Consider the following 26,404-nt stretch of genomic DNA (forward strand, 5'->3'; position numbering starts at 1 on the left):
GGGAATGAAGGCAGGAGGCCTAGTAGCAGCTGGTGGAAGTATTACACGAGGATTCAGGTCTCTCCACGGAGCTTTGGAAGAATGCAGTATTGTGCAGGAGGCCACAGCCTTACAGATCCTAGATTATGAGGAGACTAAATCTCAAACCCTCATCTCTAAATGAACAAAGGCCTGAGGCTCCCTCCTCATTCTGGATTAGATCAGGGATTTTGCATCATAGCTGCCTAGCATGGGGCATGGCACACAAGCGGTGCTTAATACCCATTTATTCCATCTAGTGGTAGTGGGCCTCAACCAAGCAGATGTGCATATCAGAATTTTCCAGAAAGCTTTTAGCATCATTTTTTAATAATTGTGTGCAATTTTTTGCAAAGGTAGTGCAGTCATTTGTCTGGTTCAATATTCAAAAGGGCCAAAAAGGCATCTGTTCAGTGAAAGGGTTTCCTCCCACCTCTGCTCCCCAGCCTCCCAGTTCCCCTCCCAGGAGGGAACCATGGATACTTGCTTCTTCTGAATACTTTCAGGACATTTTATGTATATGTCATGAAATATGTATGTTTGGCGTTTGCTTTTTTAAAACAAACAGTAGCAAAACACACACACTGTTCTGCATCTTGCTTTTTTAATTTTGCAATGTTGCTCATAATCATTCCATACCAGTTGTTTGTTTTTAAACCACAATTATATCTATATATTCTATCTTTATAAGAAAGTGGAGGGCTTCCCTGGTGGCGCAGTGGTTAAGAATCCGCCTGCCAATGCAGGAGACACGGCCCGAGCCCTGGTCGGGGAAGATGCCACATGCCCCGGAGCAACTAAGCGGGGGAGCCACAACTACTGAGCCTGCGCTCTAGAGCCCGTGAACCACTACTGAAGCCCGAGTGCCTAGATCCCGTGCGCTGCAAGAAGAGACGCCACCACAATGAGAAGCCTGCGCATCGCAACGAAGAGTAGACCCCACTCGCCACAACTAGAGAAAGCCCGCGCGCAGCAACGAAGACCAAACGCAGCCAAAATAAGCAAATAAATTTAATTTAAAAAAGAGAGAAATTACTGAGACATTGAAATACTAGCCGGTTTCGGTTCTCAGATGCGGGCATTAATGCACAAGGGCTCCCTTCTCCTTCAACTTTGCTTAAAAAAAATTAAAAAAAGAAAGTGGAAAGTTACTGGAATATAAATTTTAAAAATTTCTAGGTACTATTTTGAGTTCATTGCATAAATAAAACCCGTATCTTCTATATCCATTCTAAACTAGAAAACCTGTTGCAGTTACATTCTTCTCTCCGCCCCTTACAGTACAGTGGTTTGTTGTGGTAAATATACATAACACAAAATTTACCATTTTAACCATTTTTTTTTTTAAAATAAAGTGTTTTTTTTTTTTTTTTTAAATGTAATATTTATTTATTTATTTATTTGACTATGTTGGGTCTTCGTCTCTGTGCGAGGGCTTTCTCCAGTTGCGGCAAGCGGGGGCCACTCTTCATCGCGGTGCGCGGGCCTTTCACTGTCGTGGCCTCTCTTGTTGCGGGGCACAGGCTCCAGATGCGCAGGCTCAGTAGTTGTGGCTCATGGGCCTAGTTGCTCCGCGGCATGTGGGATCTTCCCAGACCAGGGCTCGAACCCGTGTCCCCTGCATTGGCAGGCGGACTCTCAACCACTGCGCCACCAGGGAAGCCCCATTTTAACCATTTTTAAGTGCACAGTTCAGTGGCATTAAGTACATTCACAATGTTATGCAATCATCACCACTATCAATCTCCAGAACTTTTTCAACTTCCCAAATTGAAACTCTGTACCGATTAAACACTAACTCCCCATTCCCCCTCCCCTGGGCCCTGGTAAACATCATTCCACTTTCTGTCTCTATGAATTTGGCTATTCTAGGGACCGCATATCAGTGGAATCATACAGTATTTGTCCTTTAGTGTCTGGTTTGCTTCACTTAGCATACTGTTTTCAAGATTCATCCACGTTGTAGCATGTATTAGAATTTATTCCTTATTAAGGTTGAATGATATCCCCTTGTGATATTCATATATGCCACATTTTATTTATCCATTCATTCATCAATGGACATTTAAGTTTGCTTCTACCTTTTAGCTATTGTGAATATGCTGCTGTGAATCTGGGTGTACAAATATCTGTTTAAGTCTCTGCTTTCAATTCCCAGAAGTGGAATTGCTAGACTATATAGTAATTCTATTTATTTTTTTTGGCATGTGGGATCTTAGTTCCCCAACCAGGGATCAAACCCATGCCCCCTGTATTGGGAACGCAGAGTCTTAACCATTAGACCACCGGGGAAGTCCCCAGTAATTCAATGTTTGATTAATTAATGAATTAAACATTAACTACACATTAAATTAATGTTTAATTTTTTGAGGGCCCACCATACTGTCATCCACAGTGGCTGGACTATTTTACATTTCCATCAGCAATGCACAGGATTCTAATTTCTCCCTGTCTTTATCAACACTTATTTTCTGTTTGTTTTTATTTTTATTATTTTTTTTTCGGCTATGCCGCGTGGAATGCGGGATCTTAGTTCCCTGACCAGGTATCGAACTGTGCCCCAGTCTTAACCACTGGACCGCCAGGGAAGTCCCTGTTTGTTTTTAAATAATAGCCATCCTAAGGGGTGTGAAGTGGTATTTCATTGTGGTTTTGTTCTGCATTTCCCAAATGACTAATGATGTTGAACATCTTGTCATGTGCTACTGGCCATTTGTATATCTTTTTTGGAGAAATGTCAAGTCTGCCACTTACATTCTTTAAAATATATATTTAGGGCTTCCCTGGTGGTGCAGTGGTTAAGAATCTGCCTGCCAATGAAGGGGACACGGGTTCGATCCCTGGTCCGGGAAGATCCCACATGCCGCAGAGCAACTAAGCCCGTACGCCACAACTACTGAGCCTGCGCTCTAGAGCCCGCGAGCCACAACTACTGAGCCCGCGTGCCACAACTACTGAAGCCCACACGCCTGGAGCCAGTGCTCCACAGCAAGAGAAGCCACCGCTTCAATGAAATGAAGAGTAGCTCCCGCTCGCCGCAACTAGAGAAAGCCCGTGAGCAGCAACGAAGACCCAACACTGCCAAAAATAGATAAATAAATAAATTAATTAATTAAAAAAAAAAAGAAGACAAACCTTATTTTTGTACAAATGAAAAGGGGCTCTTGGGTGCTATATACCTTGAGTTTGTTTATGTCTGAGAAGGTCTGAAGTCATCATATTTTAATGTCAACATGGCTGGATTATAGTATTTTCAACTCATGTTTTAAGTATATATAAATAATATCTGCTCATGGTAAAAATGTCAAACTGCAAAAAAAAAAAAAAATGTCAAACTGCAGAGTAAATTATAAAGTGAAAAGTAAAAGTTTTCCTCTATCTCTGTATGCAGTCTCACTCAACCACCTCCCTACCCAGCCAGCTGGGGGTGCAGGCCCAGCGCCTGGCACTGAGGTGCTCTACGCAGTGTAAAAAATGGTCTTGACCTTCAGTACGCTTACGTTCGTGTCTCAGTTAATGAAGTGGGGCCAATAGTGCTCATGTTAGGACTGAAGCAAGCTGGATGGGGACTGTGTTGATCTTGTGAGTACACGTCTCATCCAAAATGGGCAGCCAACTGTTCAGCTCCAGCTGATTCTTTATTTTTAAAATAAATTTATTTATTTCTTTATTTTTGGCTGCACTGGGTTTTCGTTGCTGTGTGCGGGCTTTCTCTACTTGCGGCAAGCAGGAGCTACTCTTCATTTCATTGAAGTGGTGGCTTCTTTTGTTGCAGAGCACGGGCTCTACATGCACGGGCTTCAGTAGTTGTGGCACGTGGGCTCAGTAGTCGTGGCTTGCGGACTCTAGAGCGCAGGCTCAGTAGTTGTGGCTCACGGGCTTAGTTGCTCTGCGGCATGTGGGATCTTCCTGGACCAGGGCTCGAACCCGTGTGCCCTACATTGGCAGGTGGATTCTTAACCACTGAGCCACCAGGGAAGTCCCTCCAGCTGATTCTTGTTCAAGGAATGCAGACTCAGTGTTGCTGGATTTCAAGTGAAAGGAGAAATTTGTGGTTGCTCTGCCAAACTTAACACACAAAGGGGCTGGATTTGATCAGTTGGCGGATGCTGTAGTTAGTTGCTCTGATGATGGGCTCTGGAGTCTTGGGTTTGAATCCTAGCTCTATCTATCACACATCCATTCCCAGTTTCCTCATCTATAAAATGGGATTCTACCTCATAGGATTCTTATGAGGATCAAATGAGATGCTGAAAGCACATATGAGATGGGCTCTTCATAAAGCTTATAATCTAGGGGAAGAGTCCAATGAACCTCATCTGGGAATTACACACATGAAGGCTTCACTGGGACAGAGACCTGAAGGATGAACAGTTAACTGGGTGCAGCAGTGGGAAGGGTGGAGGGGAAGGGCCTAACAGGCAGAGGGACCGGCTCCAGAGAAAGCCCTGAGGCAATCATGCAAACCCAAACTAGAGCAGTGAGGACGCAGAGGAGATAATCTTCTGGGAGCCAAGGACTTCCTAACTGATAAAGTGTGAGCTAGAAGGAGTCTCAGTTCATCCTGAGGCCAGTCCCTGCAAATTTAGGACTTCACATCACACTGGCCTGTGTTAACTTTCCTGACAGAAAAACCACACCCACCAAGTCTTCCGCAGGGCCCTCTAACCCTCTTCTCTCAAACACAGGAGAGAGGGGGGAAGCACAGGGGTCAAAAGTGAGTTGTTTTCCAGGCAGAGGAGGAAGATCAAGAAGGCAGGTAAGAAGGCACGGAGGTAGGAAGCAGTCCCATTTGCTTTGGCAGCTGAGGTGTCTGGGTGAGGGCAGGTGCCTCCAAAACTGGCTGGGCGATTTGCAGCGCCCACAACTTCAGGTTGAGGAATATGGTCAGTTTGTAAGACCTCAGTCAAATGGAGAATGGGCGCCCCCTGGGAGCAGTACTCGGTACTGGACACAGGAGGACCCAGATGAGGAGCGGTGGGGGAGGAGGGGGTGCGGCTCAAGATGGGGTAGACTGCCTGCCACGGTTTTCTTCTCACAGGAGCTAACTCCTTGCGGCATGATGGATTCCTGGGATCCCAGAACAGCTGGGCTGGAAGGGACCTCGAAAAAGGAACTACCAACACGTGCCCCGTGTCAGGCCCTGAGCTGGGCATTTTCGTGAACATTGTCTTAACACTCCTAACTCTGCTTCGAGGTAGGTATCGTTATCCCCATTTTTCAGATGAGAAAAATCGAGGTTTGGTGACTTCCCAAGAAGGGGCGGGGATTTTGTATGACTCCAGAGCCTTTCCCCTGGAGCTCTCACGACTTGGAAGCTACCGACTCTCTGAGGTTTGGGGGAACAAGCATCGGGTGTGAGGCGCCGAAGCTTTCCAAGGGACAACAGCGTAACGGTACTTTCGGCAAGAACCACGCCTCCCTTGTCGCGACAACACTGATTTCTGTTGCTTTCCTTTAAGAGCCTTCCCCCGAAAGATGAAGTCCTCGCCACACGGGGAGGCGGATATTATATATTCCAGGATCGCCCGGACGTCTTTCTCCCTCACCCGCATTGATCCCCACTGGTGACATAAATTCTCCCCCGCTACTAGCGAGTGAAGGCATGAGACTACATTTCCCGGCAGGTCGTTCAGAAGGGGGTGGCGGGGAGAGAAGGAAAGAGACCCTCTGTTTCCGTCCGCTCTCAATTTGGCGTGTCTGCCGTGATGCATATTTCAACAGCCCACGTCCTTTCTCTGTAGAGCTAAGGAAGGGACTACGTCCCCCAGCAGGCACTGGCGCAGAGGGCGAGTGATAGGCCGCCATCTTATTGTAGTCCTTTCCCCCGTTTCCGCAGGGAGTAGCCTTAGCGCATGGACTACAAATCCCAGGTCGCCGTCCCCCCCCTTTCTTCGGCTGCCATCTTCGCTGGTAGCCCCCGCCCCTTTCCCCTTCCATTGTCTCGACCGAAGATAATAGAGGGGAGCAGGGAAGACTGCAACTCCCGTCAGGCTCTGCGCCAACGGGATGGGGATTTCGGTATTACAGGCGGGCGAGATGTCCAAGGTGGTAGAATGAGGCGACGGGGAGAGGTTAGGTAGCCTGCCATCTTTATGGTAGTCTCCTTATCCTCCTGGTTCCGCCATTCTTAAGGAACGCTAGAAGGCTAAGAAACTACTATTCCCATCGCACCTCATAAGATCGACTACTAGTCAGGTGTCCGCCCCTCTTCCGCCATCTTGCTTGTAGTCTTCGTTCCTTTTCACCTTTCCATTGTTCCTGACGAGTAGAAATGGCAACGGGAAGGCAGCAGATGGACTGCGACTCCCGTCAGGTACCACACACGCGGAGGGTTGTGGACAGGAGGGCGTGTGAGTGCCTGGGAAGGAGGTCGGGCCGGGGAAGAAGGCCATGTTGTTTGTAGTCATCATTCCCGCTGCCCTATGCTCTGCAACGGGGAGCCTCGGGGCAACCGGACTGTAACTCCCGGCACCCTCGGCTCCCGATTTGGCACGTCCTCCGCCATCTTGTTTGTAGTCCCCGCTGGCCCCAGCGTCCCATTGTTCCCACGGTGGCACCAGCGTCCGCAGGACCACGACTTCCGTCGTGCCCTGCGCGTGTTAGTCCTGGAAAGTGGAGGTGGTGGGGGAAGGAGGGGGCAGGGGGCGGGGTTCTTCTGGGAGAAGGAGGGAGTAAAGAGGAGAAGGAGGAGGGAAGGAGGAGAGAGGGGAGGGGGAAGAGAGGAGGAAGGAGGAAGGAGCTCAGGAGGGATGAGAGAGGCGGCCAGGGCCCCGGGCCGAAGCAGCGCGGGGCCGGGGGACCAGGGGGGCTGAGACACCCCAATTGCCCCCTCCCCCTTTTCCTGCCCCCTTCCATCCCTTCCTTCCAGCCTCCGGCTTGAGGAAGGGGATTTATTCAAATTTTATTTAAATCCCTATCTCCGGAGGGTCGCGCGCTGGGGGGAGGGGGAGAGGGCGGGGGCGCGCGCAGGCTGGGGGGGCGGGGCCGAGCAGCTTCCTTCACCCCCCTCTGCTCGCCCCGTAGCAGTCGGGCAGGGGGCCGCAGGCCAGGGGCGGGCCCAGGGGAGGGGGGCAGGTTACAGGGACCCCCCCCTCCCCGGGAACCGGCGGTGGGCGGGGCTTGAACCCCGGAAACGGTGGGGGGCCCAGGCCTGGCCCAGGACCCCTGGGCCGTGGGGGCCGGGAAGGGGCCAGTTAAAGGGCCGGGGGCGCCGGGGAGAGGCGGGGCGGGGTGGGGGGAGGGGAGCTGGGACTCGGACCCCCGGACTGAGTGGGGCCCGGGCAGAAGCTGTGCACCCTGCGCCCGAGGAGCCCCCGTTGGCCTGGGGGGGCTGAGGGACTAAGCCCCCCAGAACAGGACCTCCCCCTGGAAGGGCCGCGCCGCAGCCCGTGGGAGGGCCTCGCCCCCGGCGCCCCCCATCTCCACTCGCCGCCGTCCCGGCCTCCGCCGGAGGGAGGGGCCGAGCGCCCTCGGGGGGCCGTGGACCCCGGCGTTCTGAGCGTTTCGCGCCCCGTGCCGCCCGGCCCCCCCGCCGCCGATGGCCGCCGACCCGCCGGGAGCTGCCGAGAAGGGAGAGATGGCTCCCGGGACACGTGTGAGGTGGGTTCATGCGGCTCCTCCTCACCCCCAGACCTGGGCAGCTCCCAGTCCCATTCATCCTCAGCCCGGCCTCTCTCTACCTTACCCGCCCCCAGCCTCACCCTCTCTTTGCTCCAAACTCCTCATCTCCAACCCTCCTTCCTGTTACCTCTCAACCTTGGGGAACTGGCCTTCCTTCCTAGACCCTGCTTCCCCTTGCAGACCCCCATCCCCGCCTGCAGTCGCCGCCCTCCAAGGCCCCTCCCCTGGAGCGCTGGAGGGCCCCTTCCCCCATGGATGGGTCTGGAAGTCCCTGGAAAAGGGGAAGCTGGGGTAAGACTCTGGCCATAAAGAGACCCTCCAGGCCCGCTGAGTCTGTATGGGATCTTGGAGGATCTGGTTTCCATGGGAAGGGGAGCCCAAGGGATTCTAGACAATTAGGAGTGGAAAGCAGCTTGGGAAGCTGGGGGCGGGGGGTACACATGTAGGACTGAGCCCATCTTGAGTTCTGTGGAGATGTCAGGCTGGATTCGAGAATCCCAGGGAATCTGGGAGATTGCCCAGGTTGACCTGAGAGACCCACGAGGAGGCTGTCTTAGAGCAGACGGAGCTCTGTGGGGAGCAGAGGAGTTGAGATTTTTGGCTGAGGAGGGGCTCTGAAGCAGCATCTCAGGGAGGGTTTCCGAGCACTGGGAAGTTGGGCAACACAGTGACTCTTTAGGGACTGGGTTAGGGAAGAAGGATACCGTTGAATCCGGTGAGGAAATCTAGATTTTAGGGGAAGAGAGATTGGGTCTTAGTAGCTTATGAGAGAGAGAAGAGAGGGAGTAGGAAAGGTCTGGAGCTTCCACCCAGGAATCTGTGGGTATTTGAGAGCTAAATCTGGGGCATTTTAGATTGGGGAGAGCATGGGCTGGAGCACATTTGGGTAACAGGGGAAGAGTTGGGACCTGTCTAAGGTAACTCCACAGACAAGGAGCCCCTGGCTTTCCAAGGAGCTTTGCTGTGGGGATGTCAGTGGAGAGGGCCCATGTCCCTCTCAGTGTCCTTTCGTCCTCCCTGGCCTAGGCAGGGGGGCACGATGAAGTGTCAGAGCAGGAGTGAGCTCCGGAAGCAAGTTCTCGGGGCTCCCAGAGGGCCCGGGTGAGCTGCTTCAGGGAGAGAGCGGCCTTGCCTAGACGGAGTGCTTCCCCTCACCCCCTGCAGGAGGGACACCTCCTTGTTCCTTGTCTCCCTGGGTAGGAAGCCAAGCTCTGGCTGCCTAGTAGTGGGGGAAGCTGCCAGGAGTCTCCCCGGCCAGGGCCCCAGTGGGCCCCTGACCTTGCCACCCTCCACCCACAGCCCTCGGCGTTGCTGACGCCCCCAATGTCGTCGAGCAGCCGGGGGCCGGGGGCCGGAGCGCGCCGACGCCGAACCCGCTGCCGCCGCTGCCGGGCCTGTGTGCGAACTGAGTGCGGGGACTGCCACTTCTGCCGAGACATGAAGAAGTTTGGGGGGCCCGGGCGCATGAAGCAGTCGTGCCTGCTCCGGCAGTGCACTGCCGTGAGTTCTGCCCCCGCCGTAGCGGGCACTCCTGGGGCTCCGGGCACCTTTCCCCAGCCAGCCCCAGCGCCTTTCTGGGTGACTGGTGGTGACTCCTTAGAGTGTAATGTAAAGTTGCTGTTTGTTCACTCATTCATTCACTGGCTTGTTCAAATATTCTCCAGGCCCGTTTTTGTCCTCAGCTTCAAGCTGGGGCCAGTGTTAGGGTGTACAGAAGAATCCATCCCACTCTGTACCTTCACGCTTTTCCCAACTTTCAGAGGTACAGACCCATAGAAAGCTCAGGCCCTCCTGTACCCCTTCCCAGAGCTGGCCCTGTGAATAGGTCTTTGCCTTCTTTGGCCTCCTTTTCACCTATTAGAGTGGTCTTGGATTTGAGGCCAGTCTTACCCGCTGTGTGACCTTGAGCAAATCACTTTGAACCTCAAGGTACCTTCTCTGTGAAATGTTTCCTTTGCTGAGTTGTAAAGGTTAAACAGCATGGATATGAATGTACCTGCTACAAGGCCCAGCACACAGTAGGTATCCAAGAAACGTGGGTTTCCTCCCAGCTTCCTCATCCTTTGAGCTTCCCAGGGCTCCAGAGAGTGGTCCTTCCCCAGCAGCCATGAGGAGCCAGCTGCATCCTGGGTCCCCCTCATGCCGCCACCTCCCTTTTTTCCTGTAGCCACTCTTTCCTTGTTGGTCTCTTTACCCCACAGCCCCTCCCTTTTCCTCCTTTCTCCCCCAACCCTTGCCTCACTTTCCTTCCTTCTTCCCCACCTGCTGCTTCCTTGAGCCTGCCTCACAACCTTCTTGATATGACTCAATATTACCACTGATTTTTCCAAAGTCATGTTGTCTGAAGGCCACTCTCCTTTTTCTAGGACCAGCCAGCTGCCTTTAGTGTTCCCAGGGGTCTTGCCAAAACCGGGTTTATTGTGGGGTCCAGGGCAATCCTTGCGCTGCTCACTGAGCAAACTCAGAATCACCCCAAGCTGCTGCTGTGTTCCCTCCAGCCCTCTCTGGGTATTATTGTCACGTTTCCCTATAGTCTTCTTCCTTTCCCAAAGCCAGCTACAATTTCAGGGTCACAAAGGCCCTGGATCCAGATGCAACGATCACAGCAGTAATAACTATGTATCAACTACATTTCCTGCATTATCTCATTTTTATGACAGTCTTGCAAGAAAAAAATTCCTAGCCCCATTTTACAGATGGAGAAACAGAGATGTAAGGAGGTTAAATCGGTTGCTCAAGGTCATACTGCCAAAAAGGAGCAAATTCAGGATTTGACCCAGCTTGGCCCATGGGTTCTGAACCTCATCCAGCAGCTGGCCAGGATCCCCAGAAAGAAGGGTCTTTCTCCTGCTGCTTGCTTTTGGGGTCCCTGACGCCCCCTCTCCCCCGACAGCCTGTGCTCCCACACACAGCTGTATGCCTCTTGTGTGGGGAGGCTGGGAAGGAGGACACAGTGGAGGGAGAGGAAGAGAAATTTGGTTTGAGCCTCATGGAGTGTACAATCTGCAACGAGATCGTCCACCCTGGCTGCCTGAAGGTGATGGCCCTGGGGACCCTGGAGGCTGGGGTAGGGCAGATTGTCGGGGAGCAAGGAGGTGGGCTAGACTGCCTCTGAGTTTGCTGGCACCTGACATCCACTCCCTGCCCTCTGCCTGCAGATGGGGAAGGCTGAGGGTGTCATCAATGCAGAGATCCCCAACTGCTGGGAGTGCCCTCGCTGCACCCAGGAAGGCCGGACCAGCAAGGTAGGGGCTGGGGCTTGTCTGGGTGCTAGGCTCTGGGTAGGTGGGAGGTTGGGGATCTGTGCAGAACCTCACCCCCAGCTTCCATCTCCCCAGGATTCAGGTGAGGGACCAGGCCGCCGCAGGGCTGACAACGGCGAGGAGGGCGCCAGCCTGGGGAGTGGATGGAAGCTGACGGAGGAGCCGCCACTTCCACCACCCCCACCCAGGCGCAAGGGTCCCCTACCTGCTGGGCCCCCCCCAGAGGACGTGCCTGGGCCCCCCAAAAGAAAGGAGAGGGAGGCAGGGAATGAGCCCCCTACCCCAAGGAAAAAGGTGAGCCAGGGAGCATGCTCACTAGGTCCAGCCTAAGGGATTCTGGGAGCTGTAGTCCTGTTCCTTTTGGAGGGGAGGAGGCCCTGGGAGATAGTGCTTCATGGGTTTCCCCCAGAGATTGTAGGGAGATGTAGTTCAGGAGTTGTTGGTGGGAGGATGGCGCGTGCTCAGTATGGTGGAGAGGTACAGGTGAGAGGCAAATGGCACTGGACAGGGAAGCTTTGGGTGCTTTAGAGAAGAGGCAGAGAGCATGCTCAAATTAGCTGCTGCAGAGGAGGAAGGAGGGGCTGGAAAGGGCCTGAGGGGGAAGAAAGAGGAGATGAGAGCATGCTCAGTGAGCCAAGACACTGGTTACAAGGTGAGCATGCTCAGAGTTCTCCCTGAGATTGGGGGCTTCTGGGATTTGTAGTCTGAGAGGAGAGCATAGATCTTAGTTTTGTGGACAGTGCGGGGCTAATGGCGTCTCTCCCTTTCCCCCTGTCTCCTTCTTGCCTTGGTAGGTGAAAGGAGGCCGAGAGAGGCACCTGAAGAAGGTGGGTGGAGACGCCTGCCTCCTCCGAGGATCGGACCCAGGCGGCCCCGGCCTTCTGCCCCCCAGGGTTCTGAATCCGAGCCAGGCTTTCTCGTCCTGCCACCCTGGGCTCCCTCCCGAGAACTGGGAGGTGTGCCGGGGACCTCCTCCCTCCCCTTCCCACCTTTCCGTGCCCCACCCTCCACCCTGAAGACAGAAATCTGTCCCTTCTTGCCTACGTTGTCCTGCCCCAGCCCCACTTGGCCATGATGGGCATTTGGGCCCCTGGGAAGAGTGGAGGGGGAGAGTGGGTTGGGGCCAGGCCATAAGAGCCCCGGATTTCCCAAGAACCCCTGGGGTATCGTCTGACCCATTTGCCTTGTCTTTCCAGACCTTAAAGGGGAAAGAACTGAGTTCAAATCCCTGTTCAGCCACTGACTCCCTGATTGGTCTTGGCAACTTGTCAGCTGCTCTGAGCCTCAGTTTCCTCATCAGTGAAATGGAGATGATACTACCTCCCTTACCCCATCTATGCCACCGAGCTGTTTAATGACATTAAAGTAAACGAGTTTTGTAAACTGAAAATGTACTAGATTCGAGGGAAATAAGGCCCAGAGAGGTTTAAAGACTTGTCCAAGGTCACACAGCAAAGCTAGAATTCAGATGTCACTTCGCACTGACACACTGAATGCCAGGGTCTGCCTGATTGTGTTCAAATTCTGCCTCTGCCATTTATCAGTTTGTAACCTTGGGCAAGTCCCATAATCTCTGAGCCTAAGTTTCCTCATGTCTAAAAAGAGTGGCCCAAGTTGCCCACTCCATCCCAGCACTGTGAGGATGTCATGAGTCAGGATGGGAGGCTCCACCCAGGGCCAGACAGTCATTGTTACTGTCCCATCATTGAAGAGACACTTGAAATTGTCTGGTCCATCGTTCCATGTTGTAGATGATGAGAAAGGGGCTTCCCATTGTCAGACAGAGAATGGATAGCCCAGCCAGTACTCAAAACTAGACCTGTAACTCTTCTCCACACCTCACTGCTTTTGGAAACTCATAAGCTAGTGAGACCCATTAAGACTTAATTCATTGGATCAGCGCCTTCATGTGACAGATAAGGATAATGAAAAGTCCAGAGAGGGCCATGGCTTGACTGAGGCCTCACGTCACTCAGGAGCAGAGCCAGGGCTGGAACTCAGGACTGTCCCTCGGGCCGTTCATCCCTTGGTGACTCCTCAGGGATAGGGGGTGGGGAGGAATGTGCCAGGCCCTAGAACAGCCTTCCTCTCTCCCCGCAGAAACCAAAGCCGCCTTTGGCCTCTGCGGAGGGCCCGGCGGTGCCGTCCCCATCACCCCAGAGGGAGAAGCTAGAGCGTTTCAAGCGGATGTGCCAGCTGCTGGAGCGGGTGCCTGACACCTCCTCGTCCTCGTCAGACTCCGACTCGGACTCCGACTCGTCAGGCACATCCCTGAGTGAGGATGAGGCTCCTGGGGAGGCCCGGAATGGGCGACGGCCAGCCCGGGGCAGCTCAGGCGAGAAGGAGAACCGCGGGGGGCGGCGGGCTGTGCGCCCTGGCAGTGGGGGGCCCCTCCTCAGCTGGCCCCTGGGCCCCGCCCCCCCGCCCCGGCCCCCACAGCTGGAGCGGCACGTGGTGCGGCCCCCACCTCGAAGCCCCGAGCCCGACACGCTGCCTCTGGCTGCCGGATCCGACCACCCCCTGCCCCGAGCCGCCTGGCTTCGAGTCTTCCAGCACCTCGGGCCCCGAGAGCTATGCATTTGCATGCGAGTCTGCCGGACTTGGAGCCGCTGGTGAGTGGCCTGGTCAGGCCTGGGTTCCATTGCCCACACGCTCCTTGCTTGCTGTGTGACCTGTAACAGATCCCGGAGCCTCCCTGGGCCTTGTTCTTGTAATGATAATGCTTCTGTAGGATGTACATACTGCGGTGTGGTACTTCCGTGTTGACTGTGTACAGGCTGCTTTTTATATATGAGCTCACTGAACCCTCACAACTTTGTGAGGTGGGTGCTGTTATCCCATTCTTCAGATGAAGCTGAGGTCAAGGTCATGTGGAGAGGAAGCAGTAGAACCAGGAATTTGAGCCCAGTCCTTCTGGCTCCAGAACCTTTCCTCTTAATAACTGTCATTTATGAGTGCTTAGTATGTGCCAAGCATAGTGCTGACTGCTCTGCCTGCATCATCTCACTTGCTTTTCTCCTCCCTCTGCTGAGGACAGTCTCATTGTTGGTCGCACTTACACATAAGAAAGCCCTTTGCCGAGTGGCCTCTGTCCTCCCAGAGGCAGCCATGTTTGGGCCTCCTGATACTGCTTGGAACTTCTTTGTGGCCCGGAGCCACCACCAGCACCCTCTGCCTACCCTCCTCCCATCTCCCCACTGCTTTCTGAGTCTTGTTTCTACAGAAATGGTGGTCATCCTCCCAAACCCCTGGTCTTCCTCTTTGGTCCTGCCCCTGGCAACCCCCCCGCCTCTCCATCAAACTCCTACAACACTCCTCCATCTGTACCCTCCCTCCCCCCCACCAAAAGAGCACATAGAGGCTTTCTGCATGTTGACAAGCCTTAATTCACTTTCATGTTCCCATGAAACTGTTCAGGGCAGATACTGTATCTGTTTTAGCTTTATGTTCTCAGCACAGGACAAAGGGTAGTGTAGGTGCTCAAAAAACATTTTATTAAATGAGTAAATCCAGACTCTTTCCCAGGCCCTTACTGTGGGCCAGGCATCCTGTTGGGCACTTTGCAAACATTAGCTGATGTGTTCCTCATAATAACAGCCCTGCGAGGTGGGGGAATGAGGGACACCTGAAAGCACAGTGCAGTTAGTGGCTGACCTCAAACCTCAGTCCTTTTCCTAAGGATTTTGGGGTGCTTGTTCATACTTTCTGGTCTCCGTGGAAGCTATAGAGCTAAGAAGAGAGGAAGGTAGGCTCTGGAGGTAAATTACCCATAGGTGAATCTTACTCTTCCTCTGATTAGCTGTATGTTATCAGGCTAGTTCCTTAACTTCTCTGTGCCTCAATTTCTTCATCTGTTAAACCAGGGGGACCAAGGCATTTACTTGCTAGTGTTTTTGTAGGTTAATATACATAAAAAATTGAGGACAGTTCTTAGGGAAGAGAAACTTCTCAGTGCCTTAACAGCAAACATTATTACTCACTCAGCTACAAATATTTACTGAAAGCACAGACTTTTACATCCTCAGAACACATATCTGTGCCCTTGAAGAGCTCCCAGTCAAACTGCAACATAGAAGCAAATAGTTACAGCAGTTGCTGGGGATCACCACCCTTGCCCCAAGTAATAATTGAGGAAATGTTTGCTGAGGCCTCTTCATCAGGGCCAGCCCTGTGTTTGGCACTGGGATCCAGAGCTTGAAGAGGACCCGATTTCTGCCTCAAGGGGAGACTTGTGACTGGAGGTGGACGAAGCACAGAAGCTGGACTGGACGGTGGTTTCCAGCTTGGGCCCTGGAGTCTGGCACCCATGGGTTTCATCAGCTGTGATCCCTGCACTTCCTGGATGAAACGGCCATGGGTGGATAGCTATACCTATCAAGGCCTCCCTTTTCCTGTCTGTAGTCTGGGTTCATATCAATACCTTGTAGGGATAAAATGAGGTGGTTCTTGCAAAACACTTAGCACAGTACCTGAAGGGTGCTAAACACTCAATAAAGTAGTGGCTTTTGATGAGAAGGATGAGGGGAAGGTGGAGCAAGGGCCTGCGGGGGGCACCGTGGGACCAGTCAGGAGGCTCTTCTGAGGCCTCTTCATCAGGGCCAGCCTAGGCACAGAAGCAGGGGCAGTGAGGATGGAGAGGAGGGACTGGAGTTGGGAACTTTTTAAGAAGCAGAATGGCTTGGATTTGGTGACTGAATGCCTGTGGGGGCAGCAGGGTGACTCTCAACTGAGTTTCTGGTCCATGAGCCTGGGTGGGCAGCAATGCCATGGCCCAGGCTTGGGAATACTGAGGAGGGGCAGGTTCCGGGGTAAAGCCAAGAGCTCAGATTTGCCGTGTTTGGTCTGAAAGGCCTTTGGGCCAGTCAGGAACAAACAGGAGAGAGAGCAGCTGGATGTACAAGTCTGATGCTTAAAAGAAAGATCCAAGTTCGGGAGTTTTTAACCTATAGGTAGCGACTTCAAGGAAGAGGGCAGAAATCAGAATGTCAGCATTTGTGAGTTAGAGAAAGAACAGGCAGAGAGAGATCGAGGGCACGAGTGTGTCCTGAAGGAGAGAGGTTGAGGAAGGAGTGAGTGATGAACAGGGTCGGGTGTTGACGAGAGGTCATGAGAGGCCAAGGACCAGAAGTGGCAGTTGGATTTCGCTACAAGGAGGCGTTGATATCTTTGGCTGTGCTACATGGGGGTGAGGGCACTGGAGCCAGGTCGCCTGGAGTTGAGGTTGGACTTGATCTCTTTGTTCTCTGCTGTGTCCCTCGTTTCTAAGATATGTGGCATACAGTAGGTACTGAAAAAACACTTGTCGAGTGAGTGAATGAATGAAAGTGAGGAAATCAGGATAGAGTGTGGAAAGAGGTAGGGTGGAGTGGGATAGAAATTTGTAGGTGGGAGAGCAGGAGGTTGCAGGCTTTCCTGTCTGGTGCCTTCCATCTTCTCTTGGAAACAGGAGGCAGAGTGATCTGCCCAGGCGAGCGGAGGGAGGGCGGGTGGACAAGGCCTGGGGGAGCTGCTGAGTCGCAGGGGAGAGGGTTGGGACTTCGGAGGAAATGAGCAAGGAAGGAACTAGACCCCAGGTTCAAGGCAGTTGGGGTTAGGAGTAAAGACTTAGAGGGGGACAGATTGGAGGACAGCGGTGGCAGCAGGGAGCCCAGAGAGCTGAGAAGGAAGAACTGTCTTCGGTTGGAGCCAGGAGGCCGTGCATTCCTTACAGGTGGTAGTTTGGGCTGGTCTGGCTCTGTGGCCCCAGAGGGCCTCTGCAGGAGGGAGGTTTTGCACCCGAATTTGGGGATTTGGAGGTGGGCTTAGTAGGGTGCTGACTTGGTCAGGGGTGTTGAGTCAAGGGGAAAGGGAATGGGGTGAGGCATTTGGACATCAAGCTCTACCTCCCCTGGCTTGATGTATGCTTTGGCCTCAGACTTCTTCTGACCTCTTGCCTAAGTGTCATTCTCTAATCTAGAAAGAACTTGGCTATGGCTCCCTGTCACGTTCACAATGAACTTCCACGGTCCTGTTGGACATTTGGACACGAACAGCGACTGCACTAAACATTTCTTCTTTTTAGAGAAGCCCTTTCAGAAGGGTCCTGCACTATCTCCCTTCTTCTTTTAACATCTTTCACTTAATATTTTTCAATCATTGTTTAAAAAAAATGGAAGTGTAGTTAATTTCCTCTCCCTTCATTTTTGCAGCAAACCTTTGAAATAAGTGCTGCCTTTACCCCATTTTATGGTATGGAAAACGGAGGCCCAGAGAGAGCAAGTGACTTGCCTAAGGTCACTCAAAGCACAGAGGTGGCAGAGCTGGGACTTAGATCCCCACAGCTCACACTCCTCACCTCTGAGCTCTATGGCCACAGCCGTCCAGCCTGGCATTCCAGCCCTCCTTGCCACGGCACCCCTACCCTGGGCCTCCTCTAGCCTCACCCCCGCCTCTTCTCCACTTCAGAGTTCAGGCTCTCGATCCAGACTAGCCTGGTTTATGACCTGGCTCTGCTACCACTAATAGCTGTGGGACGTTGAATAAGTCTCTTAACCTCCCTGGGCCTCATTTTCCTTACCTCTAAAAAGGAGACTAGTATTTACCTCCTAGGGCTGTTGTGAGGTTAAATGCTTAGTGCACAGAATGCAGTAAACCCTCAGTGAACACTAGATGTTCGTGCTAGAGTCACTGTCATCGTCATCCTCGTCGTTCAGGGGAGCTGATGAATTGCCCTTTGTTCTGCTGCCTCGGGTTCTCAGAGCTCTCCGTTTTCTCTCTGTGCACTGGGCCTGGATACTGGTTCTTCCTCATCTGGAACTCACATCATCTTCCTCCCCTCACCGGAATAACTACTGCCTTCCTTTTCTTTTTCTTTTTTTTTGCCACACTGCGCGGCAGGCAGGATCTTAGTTCCCCGACCAGGGATCGAACCCGTGCCCCCTGCAGTGGAAGCTCGGAGTCGTAACCACTGGACCGCCAGGGAAGTCCTAACTACTGCCTTCCTTTTTTTTTTTTTTTTTTTATTTTTTTTTTTTTATTTTTATTTATTTATATTTTACTTTTGGCTGTGTTGGGTCTTCGTTTCTGTGCGAGGGCTTTCTCTAGTTGCGGTGAGCGGGGGCCACTCTTCATCGCCATGCGCGGGCCTCTCACTGTCGCGGCCTCTCTTGCTGTGGAGCATAGACTCCAGACGCGCAGGCTCAGCAGTCGTGGCTCACGGGCCCAGTTGCTCCGCGGCATGTGGGATCTTCCCAGACCAGGGCTCGAACCCGCGTTCCCCGCATCGGCAGGCAGACTCTCAACCACTGCGCCACCAGGGAAGCCCTGCCTTCCTTAAAGTCTCAGATCAGGCATTGTCTCCCTGGGAAGCTCCCCCTCCCAGTTTCTCATTGACTCTTATCATGTCCCTTGTTGCCTCAGTTACTGTGGACTTAGCTGTCACCCCTCTGTTTTCTCACTGTTCCATGCCTGGACACTTAGTATTAGTAGGGCCCTCAGTGACTGTTGGCTGCCACTCTGAGCTTTAAACCCAGTGTTCTGGTCATCTAAGGGCAAAGGGACAAATTAGCTACAGCCAGGAAAAGTCAGGAGAGACTTCCTGGAAGAGGAAGCACTGGAGCTGAGCCCTGAGTGATCTGGGGTGGTTGGCATTTCTGTCAGTCACACATGTGCCAAAATGTGTTGGCACCAAACAGCATGTGTCTATAGGCGGGCAGGTGGTTTGGCCTGGCTCTTGTGGAGTACGATATAGAAACAGTTGGTGGTCTGTGTGTGCCTCCAGGGGGAAGGGCTCCCTTCTAGCCGTGAAAGATACAGGAGGGCTTCAAGGTGGTGGCGGCAGTTGAGCTGGAACTCAAGACTGGGTCGGAGTGAGCAGAGAGAGATTTTGGATGGAGTAAGATGGAGAAAAGGGGCAGGACCTAGGGGCAGAAACTGGGTTGAAGGTGGGTTATTTTGGGTTTTGTTTTTTTCCTTTTCCTTTTTAGAATTGGAGAGATTTGCAAATGTTTATTGGTTGAGTGGACGGAACCGGGAGAGGGAGAGGCTAGAATGCCGGAAGAGGGGGGAAATGGTAGGAGGTGGCAGGTGGGACAGAGGGGTGGAGTTGTTCAGATTGAAGCCTTAGTATCTGTGCTTGCAGCTTTCCCTAAAATGTCACCCGGGGCTCCGGAGTGTGCCTGGCAGTTGTATGTGGCACAAAAACATGGCTTAATCCTTCCATTAGTGATAGTTTTGAAAAGGAAATCTCTCCATTGGGTGCTATTATATCTTTAACACCTTTCTAATACTTATCTCCCTGTTTAATAAAAATAGTCTTTAGATGGTAGCCAAAAGCCACAGCAACACCTATCTAGAATTTAGTAACCCTGGCCTGTTTTTATGGTGTTTATTTCTAAGGTTAACATATTTATGTGAAACAATACTGGTTTTAAGCTCAAAGAGGGGAATCAATTTAAACATAAATTCATGTTCTGCAGATGAGTGGATAGCGAATGACTAGAGTTTGGGCATCACTGCCCCAGCACAGGGCTTCTTGAAGGGAAAGCCTCCAGAATGGGGGCTGGGAGGGAGGTAAGAGACAGCTTCCTGCATCCCTCCTCACCCCTGTTGCTTCTGACACAGTTCATCTAGCCCAGTGGTAATTTCCTGACATGGCTTTGAACTACTGTACTAGAAGAAACTTTTCAGACTGAGTCTTGAGGAACTTCAGTGTACTACAAAGTATTAGTAGATGACCTTGGGAGAGATGGGGAAGGGTTCCCTGGTAAAATAAGTTTGGGAAGCCCTTCTCCAGGTCTCTGCATGTTGGACTAGTCACGGCTCTCGGAAATGCTGGGATCAGGATCAAACAAACCTGTTTCACTTTGTTAAGCCTTCATTCGTCTTTGTGGTTTCAATACCTGGGACCTCCTAGGCCTTCCATAAACACTGACTGAGTGAATAAATGGGAAGCCATAAATGAGGTGTGTTGTGGGGGTGCTCTGTGGGAGCTTTGAGTGGTTCACACTGGCTTGGCATCATCCATTCATGCAACAGATGTGCGACAGGTAATGTACTATGCACCTGGCCCGGTGCTGGGCACTGGGGCTGCTGAGGGGAAGAAGCCAGGGCTGCCCTTGTGGAGCCTGCATTCTAGCTGAAGGGATACAGTAATCAAAGAGAGAGACTAGGGCTGTAAGTCAAGCCTTGGGCAGCTGGTCCTCAGGATGGGCAGATGCGGATCAAGGGCAGAAATTACTAGAGGATGAGAAGTGCCCACAGCCACCATAAGAAGCCCAAGGTAGGGGATGGGGAGCTGCTGAAAGATCTCTTTGGGGCTCCATCAAATACAGTGTGTGGGGGGGGGTGCGTGTGTCTTTGGCAGAACGGCAGAACGCTTTAGCAGCTGTAAGGCCGCTAACTATAGTAACCCCATTTGAGCTTAGAACAACCTTGTGGGCAGGCTGAGTCTGGACTGTCATCTCTACAAGGCCTCTGAGGCTCAGAGAGAGGAATGGACTTGCCCAAGGTCTCACATCCAGTTAGTGATGGAATTGACCCCTGAACCCAATGCTCTTGGCCTGGGTCCTGGGGCTTCCTGCCCTCCCCGCTATCTTATATGGACCAGGAGAGAGCTGGGGTGAACCCGTTAGCATGGGGGTGGGGAATTGTGGGCTCCCTGAGAGCTGAGGACTGAGGTCTCTGTCTCCCCCTTGTGGCCGACAGGTGCTACGACAAGCGTCTGTGGCCTCGAATGGACCTGAGTCGGCGGAAGTCACTGACCCCGCCCATGCTTAGTGGTGTGGTTCGTCGCCAGCCTCGAGCTCTGGACCTCAGCTGGACAGGTGTCTCCAAGAAGCAGCTCATGTGGCTTCTGAACCGACTGCAAGGTAGTGCCGGGTGGTGAGGCGGGACTGGGGGAGGAGGGGGACAGACCTGGGACGGAGTCCTCCTAGCACCAGTTTCCCGACGCCCCCCAGGCCTGCAGGAGCTGGTGCTCTCTGGCTGCTCCTGGCTCTCCGTCTCTGCCCTGGGTTCAGCCCCACTGCCGGCCCTGCGGCTCCTGGACCTCCGCTGGATCGAGGATGTTAAAGACTCCCAGCTCCGAGAGCTGCTGCTGCCTCCGCCAGACACCAAACCAGGTGCAGCCTCTGTTGGCTCCTTTGTAGAAGGGGTCGGACAAGGTGGGGGTATGAGGCCTCCAAGGTCTCTTCTGACTCCTGCTGGGTATTAAAGGATTTGAAGAAAGGACAGGACACATGAGTTTGAGTAGACAGGCCCTGCTTGGCCATTGTTCATTCGTTCACTCTCCTGCTGTGTGCTGGGCCCTGTGATCAGAGCTGAGGGAACAGGAGGAGGAGGATGTAGCCCCTGCCTTCTAGGGGGAAGATGATTATGGGGTGAAACACAATATAGGACAGGAGGATGACACAGAATTCTGCGAGAAGCCAGGGGATTGTGAGTGACGTCTCTGGGTGTGGCGGGCACTACTGGAGAGCCTTCGCCAGAGGGAGCAGCGGTGACCGCTGTGGAAGAACGCAGGCCCAGTGTGGCTGGTCAGTTCCATTTGTCAAGAGGAGCCAGAAATAAGGATTTTCTGTGAAATATCCTGGTTTTTAAATGATGGCAGTTAATTCAGATTCTTTTAAAATTCATGTGTGGACCCAGCAAAAATATGACTGAGCAACAGATTTGGCCCCTCGATCCTCTTGTTCTACAGTAAAAGGATAAGGATTTTCCTGAGGGAACAGAGCAGAAAGAGGGAGCCAGTTGACTTGGGAGGTTGTGTGGAGGTGGTAGTTTCATTTCCCAAGTCAGACCAGCCACCTCTTCCCCTGGTCAGGCCCAGGTCCCCCGCCAGGTAAAGTCAGCTTTATGGCACACATAGTTCTGGGTCCGGCCCTGTGTAGGGCCCTGGAGACCTCAAACTGAGTCAGACCCACTCCCCACCCGGGTGGAACCCCAGTCATGCGAAGAGACTCAGAAGTAGAAGGTTATGGCGTGACATGGTGAGAGCTGTGGTCAGGGGGGCGGGTGGTGGGCAGGAGGGCGGTGAGAGAAGCCCTCCTCGAGGGGGTGCTATTTGAACTGAGTCCTGAAAGGGACAGCGTTTTCCCAGGGAGTGTGAGGCAGGAAGAAACAGTTTTATGAGATGTGAGAACCATATTGGCAAAGGGGGATGCTGGGAACTGAGGCTGGTCAGGTGAGCACAGGCCTGGTCACTTTGGGGGTCATACGGAGGTGTGAGGTGGGGATGCTGAGGCCTGGGGCTCTTTGTCTAGCTCTAGCCGGGAGATGGGATACTCACGGCATCTTCTCTGGCCCCCACCAGTCTGTTCTCCATAATGAAGCTGGGGAACTATCCAGAAGGTCAGATCTGTCCACGTCACCCCATGCTCTACACTTGTTCTCGTTGCTCCCTGGTGGTCTCTGGATGAAGATCAGTATTTTACCACAGTCGATAAAGGCTGGTCTGGCTCCCACTGACCTATGGTGTCCTTACACTTCAGCCACCTCAGCCTCCTTGCCAAGTTTCCTCCAGCCCCAGGGCCTTTGCCCACTCCTCTTTGCTTAGAATGCTCTATCCTCCTTCACCTGATGAACACCTAATCGTCTTTCAGGCCTCAGCGTGAATGTCACTTCCTCCTAGAAGCCCTCCATGATCTTACCCCCATTGAGATTACAGTCCCTCTTCTAGAGAACAGTCCCCTCCCAGCATATCACTGTACAGTTGTGAAATGATTTGATTAATATCTGTTTCCTCCCACAAGATTCTTAAGCTCTGTGAGGGTGAGGACCGTCCACTCACCCCAGCACCTTGCTTTCACAGCTCTCTTTCATGGCTCCCTTCTTCCCACCCCATACCCCTCCACAGCAGTCTTGGAAGGGGAGTAGAGGAAGAACTAGGATTCTTCCCATTTTCTGGATGAGGCCCCAGAGGCCCAGAGGGGTTGAGAGCCAGACCTGAGCACCCACCCACTGCCCACTCTTACTGGAGTTGGACTGAGCATTGGGAACAGTGCGTTGCATGAGATGAGAAAGTGCCGGTTGTCTGGCAGACTGACTCCATCTCCTCCTGCTTCAATTCACTTCAGTCTAAGCCCCTTTCTCAGGAGCTTGCAAAGGTGAGCTGTCCAGGCCTCCAAGGCCTAAATTCTCATTGGGACTTTACACCCACCTTTATCATCTTGGCTCCCTGGCTTCATGCAGCATTCCTGGAGCAAAACTGAAAGTTTTCCTACTTCCTTGCTTTTGCCCCTGCTGTTCTCTGCCTAGCTATGCTTCTCTCCATTTTCCCTCTCCACATGTTCAAATGCTCGAAGGCCCACCTCAGTGAAAACCTCTCTGATGCCCACTTCTCCCGCCCCAGCCACATGTGACCTCTCTTTCCTCTGCTTCCCTCTATTGGCTCTTAGCTGTGGCCCGAGGTTGAGGGCATCTGCAGATATATCCCCTTTCCAGGCTCTCAGCTCCTCAAAGAAAAAAAAAGAGGTAGAATTCAGAGCTTGCCAAGTCAGGTGCCCACAGACTTGGTGGCCTGGCAGGTTACAGTAGTGGTGGGCTTGGTGCAGGACGTTAGGGAGTACACCATGCAGCTTTCATCATCAGGTGAAAGGGGTAGCCCGGTGATGACAGAGCTGACAATTTTTCAAGGAAAAGCTCCATATCAAAAATTTCTTTATAAAAATGTCCTTTTGGGAATTCCATGGCAAACCAGTGGTTAGGACTCCAAGCTTTCACTGCTGAGGGCCCAGATTCAATCCTTGGTTGGGAAACTAAGATCCTGCAAGCCGCGTGGAGTAGCAAAAAAAAAGAAAAAAAAAAAGTCCTTTTATGTAGCATCAGTCACTAAGAAAATTTTTAGCACTATGCAGACACCATAGAACACTTGTGTAGGCTAGCTTCCTGACTTTGTGACATCTGATCTAGTTTATTTAGGGGCTAGGCTGGTGTCTGGGAAGCAGATAGCGCTGTGGGAAGAGTTTGGACTTAGAGTCACAAGGCCTGGTGTCCTGGCTCTGTTAATTCAGATCTTGGATTGATTGTTTAGTGATTTGAAGCCTCCGTTTTCTCATCTGTAAACAGGAATGATGATCAGAGAACTTGTCTCCCAAGGCTGTGGTTCTTAAAGTGTGGTCTCTGGACCAGCAGCTCAACATCGCTGGAGAACTTGGTTTTTTTTGTTTGGTTGGTTTTTTTTGGCCACACCAGGCGGCATGCGGGAATCTTAGTTCCCCGAATCAGGGATCGAACCCTGCAGTGGAAGCGCACAGTTGTAAACACTGGACTGCCAGGGAATTCCCTGGAGAACATATTAGGAAAATAAACTCTGAGGCCCCACCTTAGACTCCCTAAACTCTGGGGGCGGGGCCCGCTGCCAGGGAGATGCAGAAGCCTCTCCAGTTGGAGAGCCGCTGGCCTAGGGGCAGGCAGCCACTTAGCTGGTGCCTGGCCCACGGTGCGTGCTCAAGCAATGGCTGCTGGTGTACCAAGGGAATTAAGTTACAAAAACCAAAAACGGAAATGCAGGATTGTGGTAGATACAATAAATGGAAAGCTTTGGGTGCAGAGATAAGGGGTGGGTGCTCTTCTACCCCGGAGAGAGAGGAAGAGGAGACCTCTGAGCTCGGACCAGAAAGCCAGGGACCCTGGCCAGGCAGGGGATTGAGCGCAGGTGGCCCCAGGCACAATCTCTTGAGGTAGGGTCCCCTGTGGAGTTTGGCCCAAGTATTTGGCGGGGAGAGGGAGGAGTTTGGAGCTGAGACGGGTGAGACCTTGTAGGAACTGGAATGTTCTACCAAGGAGATTGGACTTCTCTGAGGTGCCCTTGGAAAGTTTTTAGCAGAGGAGGGATGTGGTCCCATTTGCATTTGAGAATGGCTCTCTTTGGATGAGTGAGTGAGGAGGCTGGGGCAGGAGTTCGGGCAGGAGTTCAGGCAGGAGTGGTGTCGCCCCAGTGGTGAAGGTATCCAGATGGGGACTCCACTGATCATGGAAGGAGAGAGATGTGCCAGAGGAGCCTGCTGGGATGGCAGTTCCGTCGGGGATGTCATTTGTTGGATGAGTGACTACATACTGAGCACCTATGCCCCAATTCCTGGGCACAGAGCAAGAACAAGACAGATAGAAATTCTTGCCTTCATGGAAGTGACATTCTAGTGGGACGAGAGGAAAAATATATAATATGTCAGATGGTGAGAAAAAGAGGGAAAAGTGCAGGGAAGGGGTTTGAGTATGTGGAATGTTATAGTTTCAGGTGGAGTAATCATGGAAGGCCTCCTTGAGGAGGCAGTATGAGCACTGGACAGATGAAATGATGTCGAGTTGTGTGTGTTTGGGAGAGAAGAGCAAGCCATGAGCCATGTAGAGAATGCAAGTTGAGGTTCCCTTATAGTGGGAGCAGGTTTAGGGGGTGGTGAGGGATGAGTGTGGAGACACAGCTGGTGCAGGGATGGCAGCAGCCAGGAGACTGACCTCTTCTCTGCCTGCCCAGGGCAAACGGAGAGCCGTGGGCGGCTGCAGGGGGTAGCTGAGCTGCGCCTGGCCGGCCTGGAGCTGACGGATGCCTCCTTGCGGCTTCTGCTGCGCCACGCACCCCAGCTGAGCGCCCTGGACCTGAGCCACTGCGCCCACGTTGGGGATCCCAGCGTCCACCTCCTCACGGCCCCCACCTCCCCGCTCCGAGAGACCCTGGTGCACCTCAACCTCGCCGGTAAGTGTGGTCCCTTGTCTGTCCATCCTGCTAACCTCTTGGTCCCTGTGGTCCGTGCCTACCCGCTACTCACCTTCCTGGTCTCAGCTGCCATTGCCCCATCCCCAGGTTGCCACCGCCTCACGGACCACTGCCTCCCGCTGTTCCGCCGCTGCCCGCGCCTACGCCGCCTAGACCTGCGCTCCTGCCGCCAGCTCTCCCCTGAAGCTTGTGCCCGGCTGGCAGCCGCCGGGCCCCCTGGCCCCTTCCGCTGCCCAGAGGAGAAGCTACTTCTCAAGGACAGCTAGTTGGGTGCCCCCCACCCTCCCCCAGGACTCATCAGGAGCCTGGACCTCAGGCCTTCCATTTCACCCCTGCCAGGAGGCCAGGTTCCCCACCTCATGACTAGGGGTTCCTGCCCAGGGACTTGAGCCAGCCTCCCCCCTCTCTACCCCCTGCACTGATATCTCTGGGGGTCTCTCCTTCCCGTTCCCTCTCCCTTCCACCTGCTTCATTGTCCATCCCCTGGGGGGAGTGGGTCAGAGGTACTGGGGGGTGCTGAGCCAAAGGGATGGTGGGAGGGGGGCTGAGGTGCAAGTCTGAGGGAGGGAGAATGGGGAAAGGGTATCTGCACACATGATACTGGGAGCCAGGGGGCTGGGGGAGGTGGAGGATGGGCGGGGGGGTGGGGGGCGGGCAGAAAGCAGACCACCAAGGGTTCAGGGAACAAAGACCAGATACTTGGAGTTGGGGGGTGGGGGTGGGAGCCAAAAAGGGAAACCAGAGGAGCAATTGGGGATCCGGGCGTCGGAGATGAGGGGATTCGGGGAGCCAGGGGAAAGGCAGGGCT

At 53.1% G+C, this 26,404-nt stretch overlaps 1 protein-coding gene and 1 long non-coding RNA gene across 4 annotated transcripts; both read left to right on the forward strand.

Annotated features, from left to right (window-relative positions):
* Nucleotides 1-3,347: 3,347 nt before the first annotated feature.
* On the forward strand, nt 3,348-5,611 carry LOC309645053. The gene is made up of 2 exons (XR_014254709.1): nt 3,348-5,215; nt 5,481-5,611. It is a non-coding gene; the product is annotated as an uncharacterized lncRNA (long non-coding RNA).
* A 1,688-nt stretch (nt 5,612-7,299) lies between these two features.
* FBXL19 (F-box and leucine rich repeat protein 19) lies at nt 7,300-26,203 on the forward strand. 3 transcript variants are annotated; one of them, XM_082429518.1, is made up of 11 exons: nt 7,300-7,620; nt 8,941-9,141; nt 10,535-10,678; nt 10,800-10,886; nt 10,980-11,198; nt 11,699-11,860; nt 13,005-13,516; nt 20,589-20,752; nt 20,843-21,004; nt 25,357-25,575; nt 25,684-26,201. In XM_082429518.1, exons 2-11 carry the CDS (start codon nt 8,965-8,967, stop codon nt 25,860-25,862), a joined length of 2,025 nt encoding a protein of 674 aa, XP_082285644.1. In that variant the 5' UTR covers nt 7,300-7,620; nt 8,941-8,964; the 3' UTR covers nt 25,863-26,201. The 3 variants fall into 3 exon arrangements, with proteins under 3 accessions (XP_082285644.1, XP_082285646.1, XP_082285645.1); XM_082429520.1 differs by having other exon boundaries at nt 11,699-11,731; nt 25,684-26,200; XM_082429519.1 differs by lacking the exon at nt 8,941-9,141 and having other exon boundaries at nt 7,498-7,620; nt 25,684-26,203.
* The last annotated feature ends 201 nt before the right edge of the window (nt 26,204-26,404 follow it).

Source organism: Balaenoptera physalus (genome assembly GCF_965194825.1).
Source record: "Balaenoptera physalus genome assembly, chromosome: 16".
In the NCBI taxonomy this organism is placed as follows: Eukaryota; Metazoa; Chordata; class Mammalia; order Artiodactyla; family Balaenopteridae; genus Balaenoptera; species Balaenoptera physalus.

What these genes read in the sequence shown, in the direction of transcription:
- FBXL19 (XM_082429518.1), top strand. Translation starts at nt 8,965, where the DNA reads ATGTCGTCGAGCAGCCGGGGGCCGGGGGCCGGAGCGCGCCGACGCCGA. An exon ending in GCTTCTGAACCGACTGCAAG is followed by an intron (nt 20,753 to 20,842) that starts GTAGTGCCGGGT and finishes GACGCCCCCCAG; the next exon opens with GCCTGCAGGAGCTGGTGCTC. An exon ending in TCCGCCAGACACCAAACCAG is followed by an intron (nt 21,005 to 25,356) that starts GTGCAGCCTCTG and finishes CTGCCTGCCCAG; the next exon opens with GGCAAACGGAGAGCCGTGGG.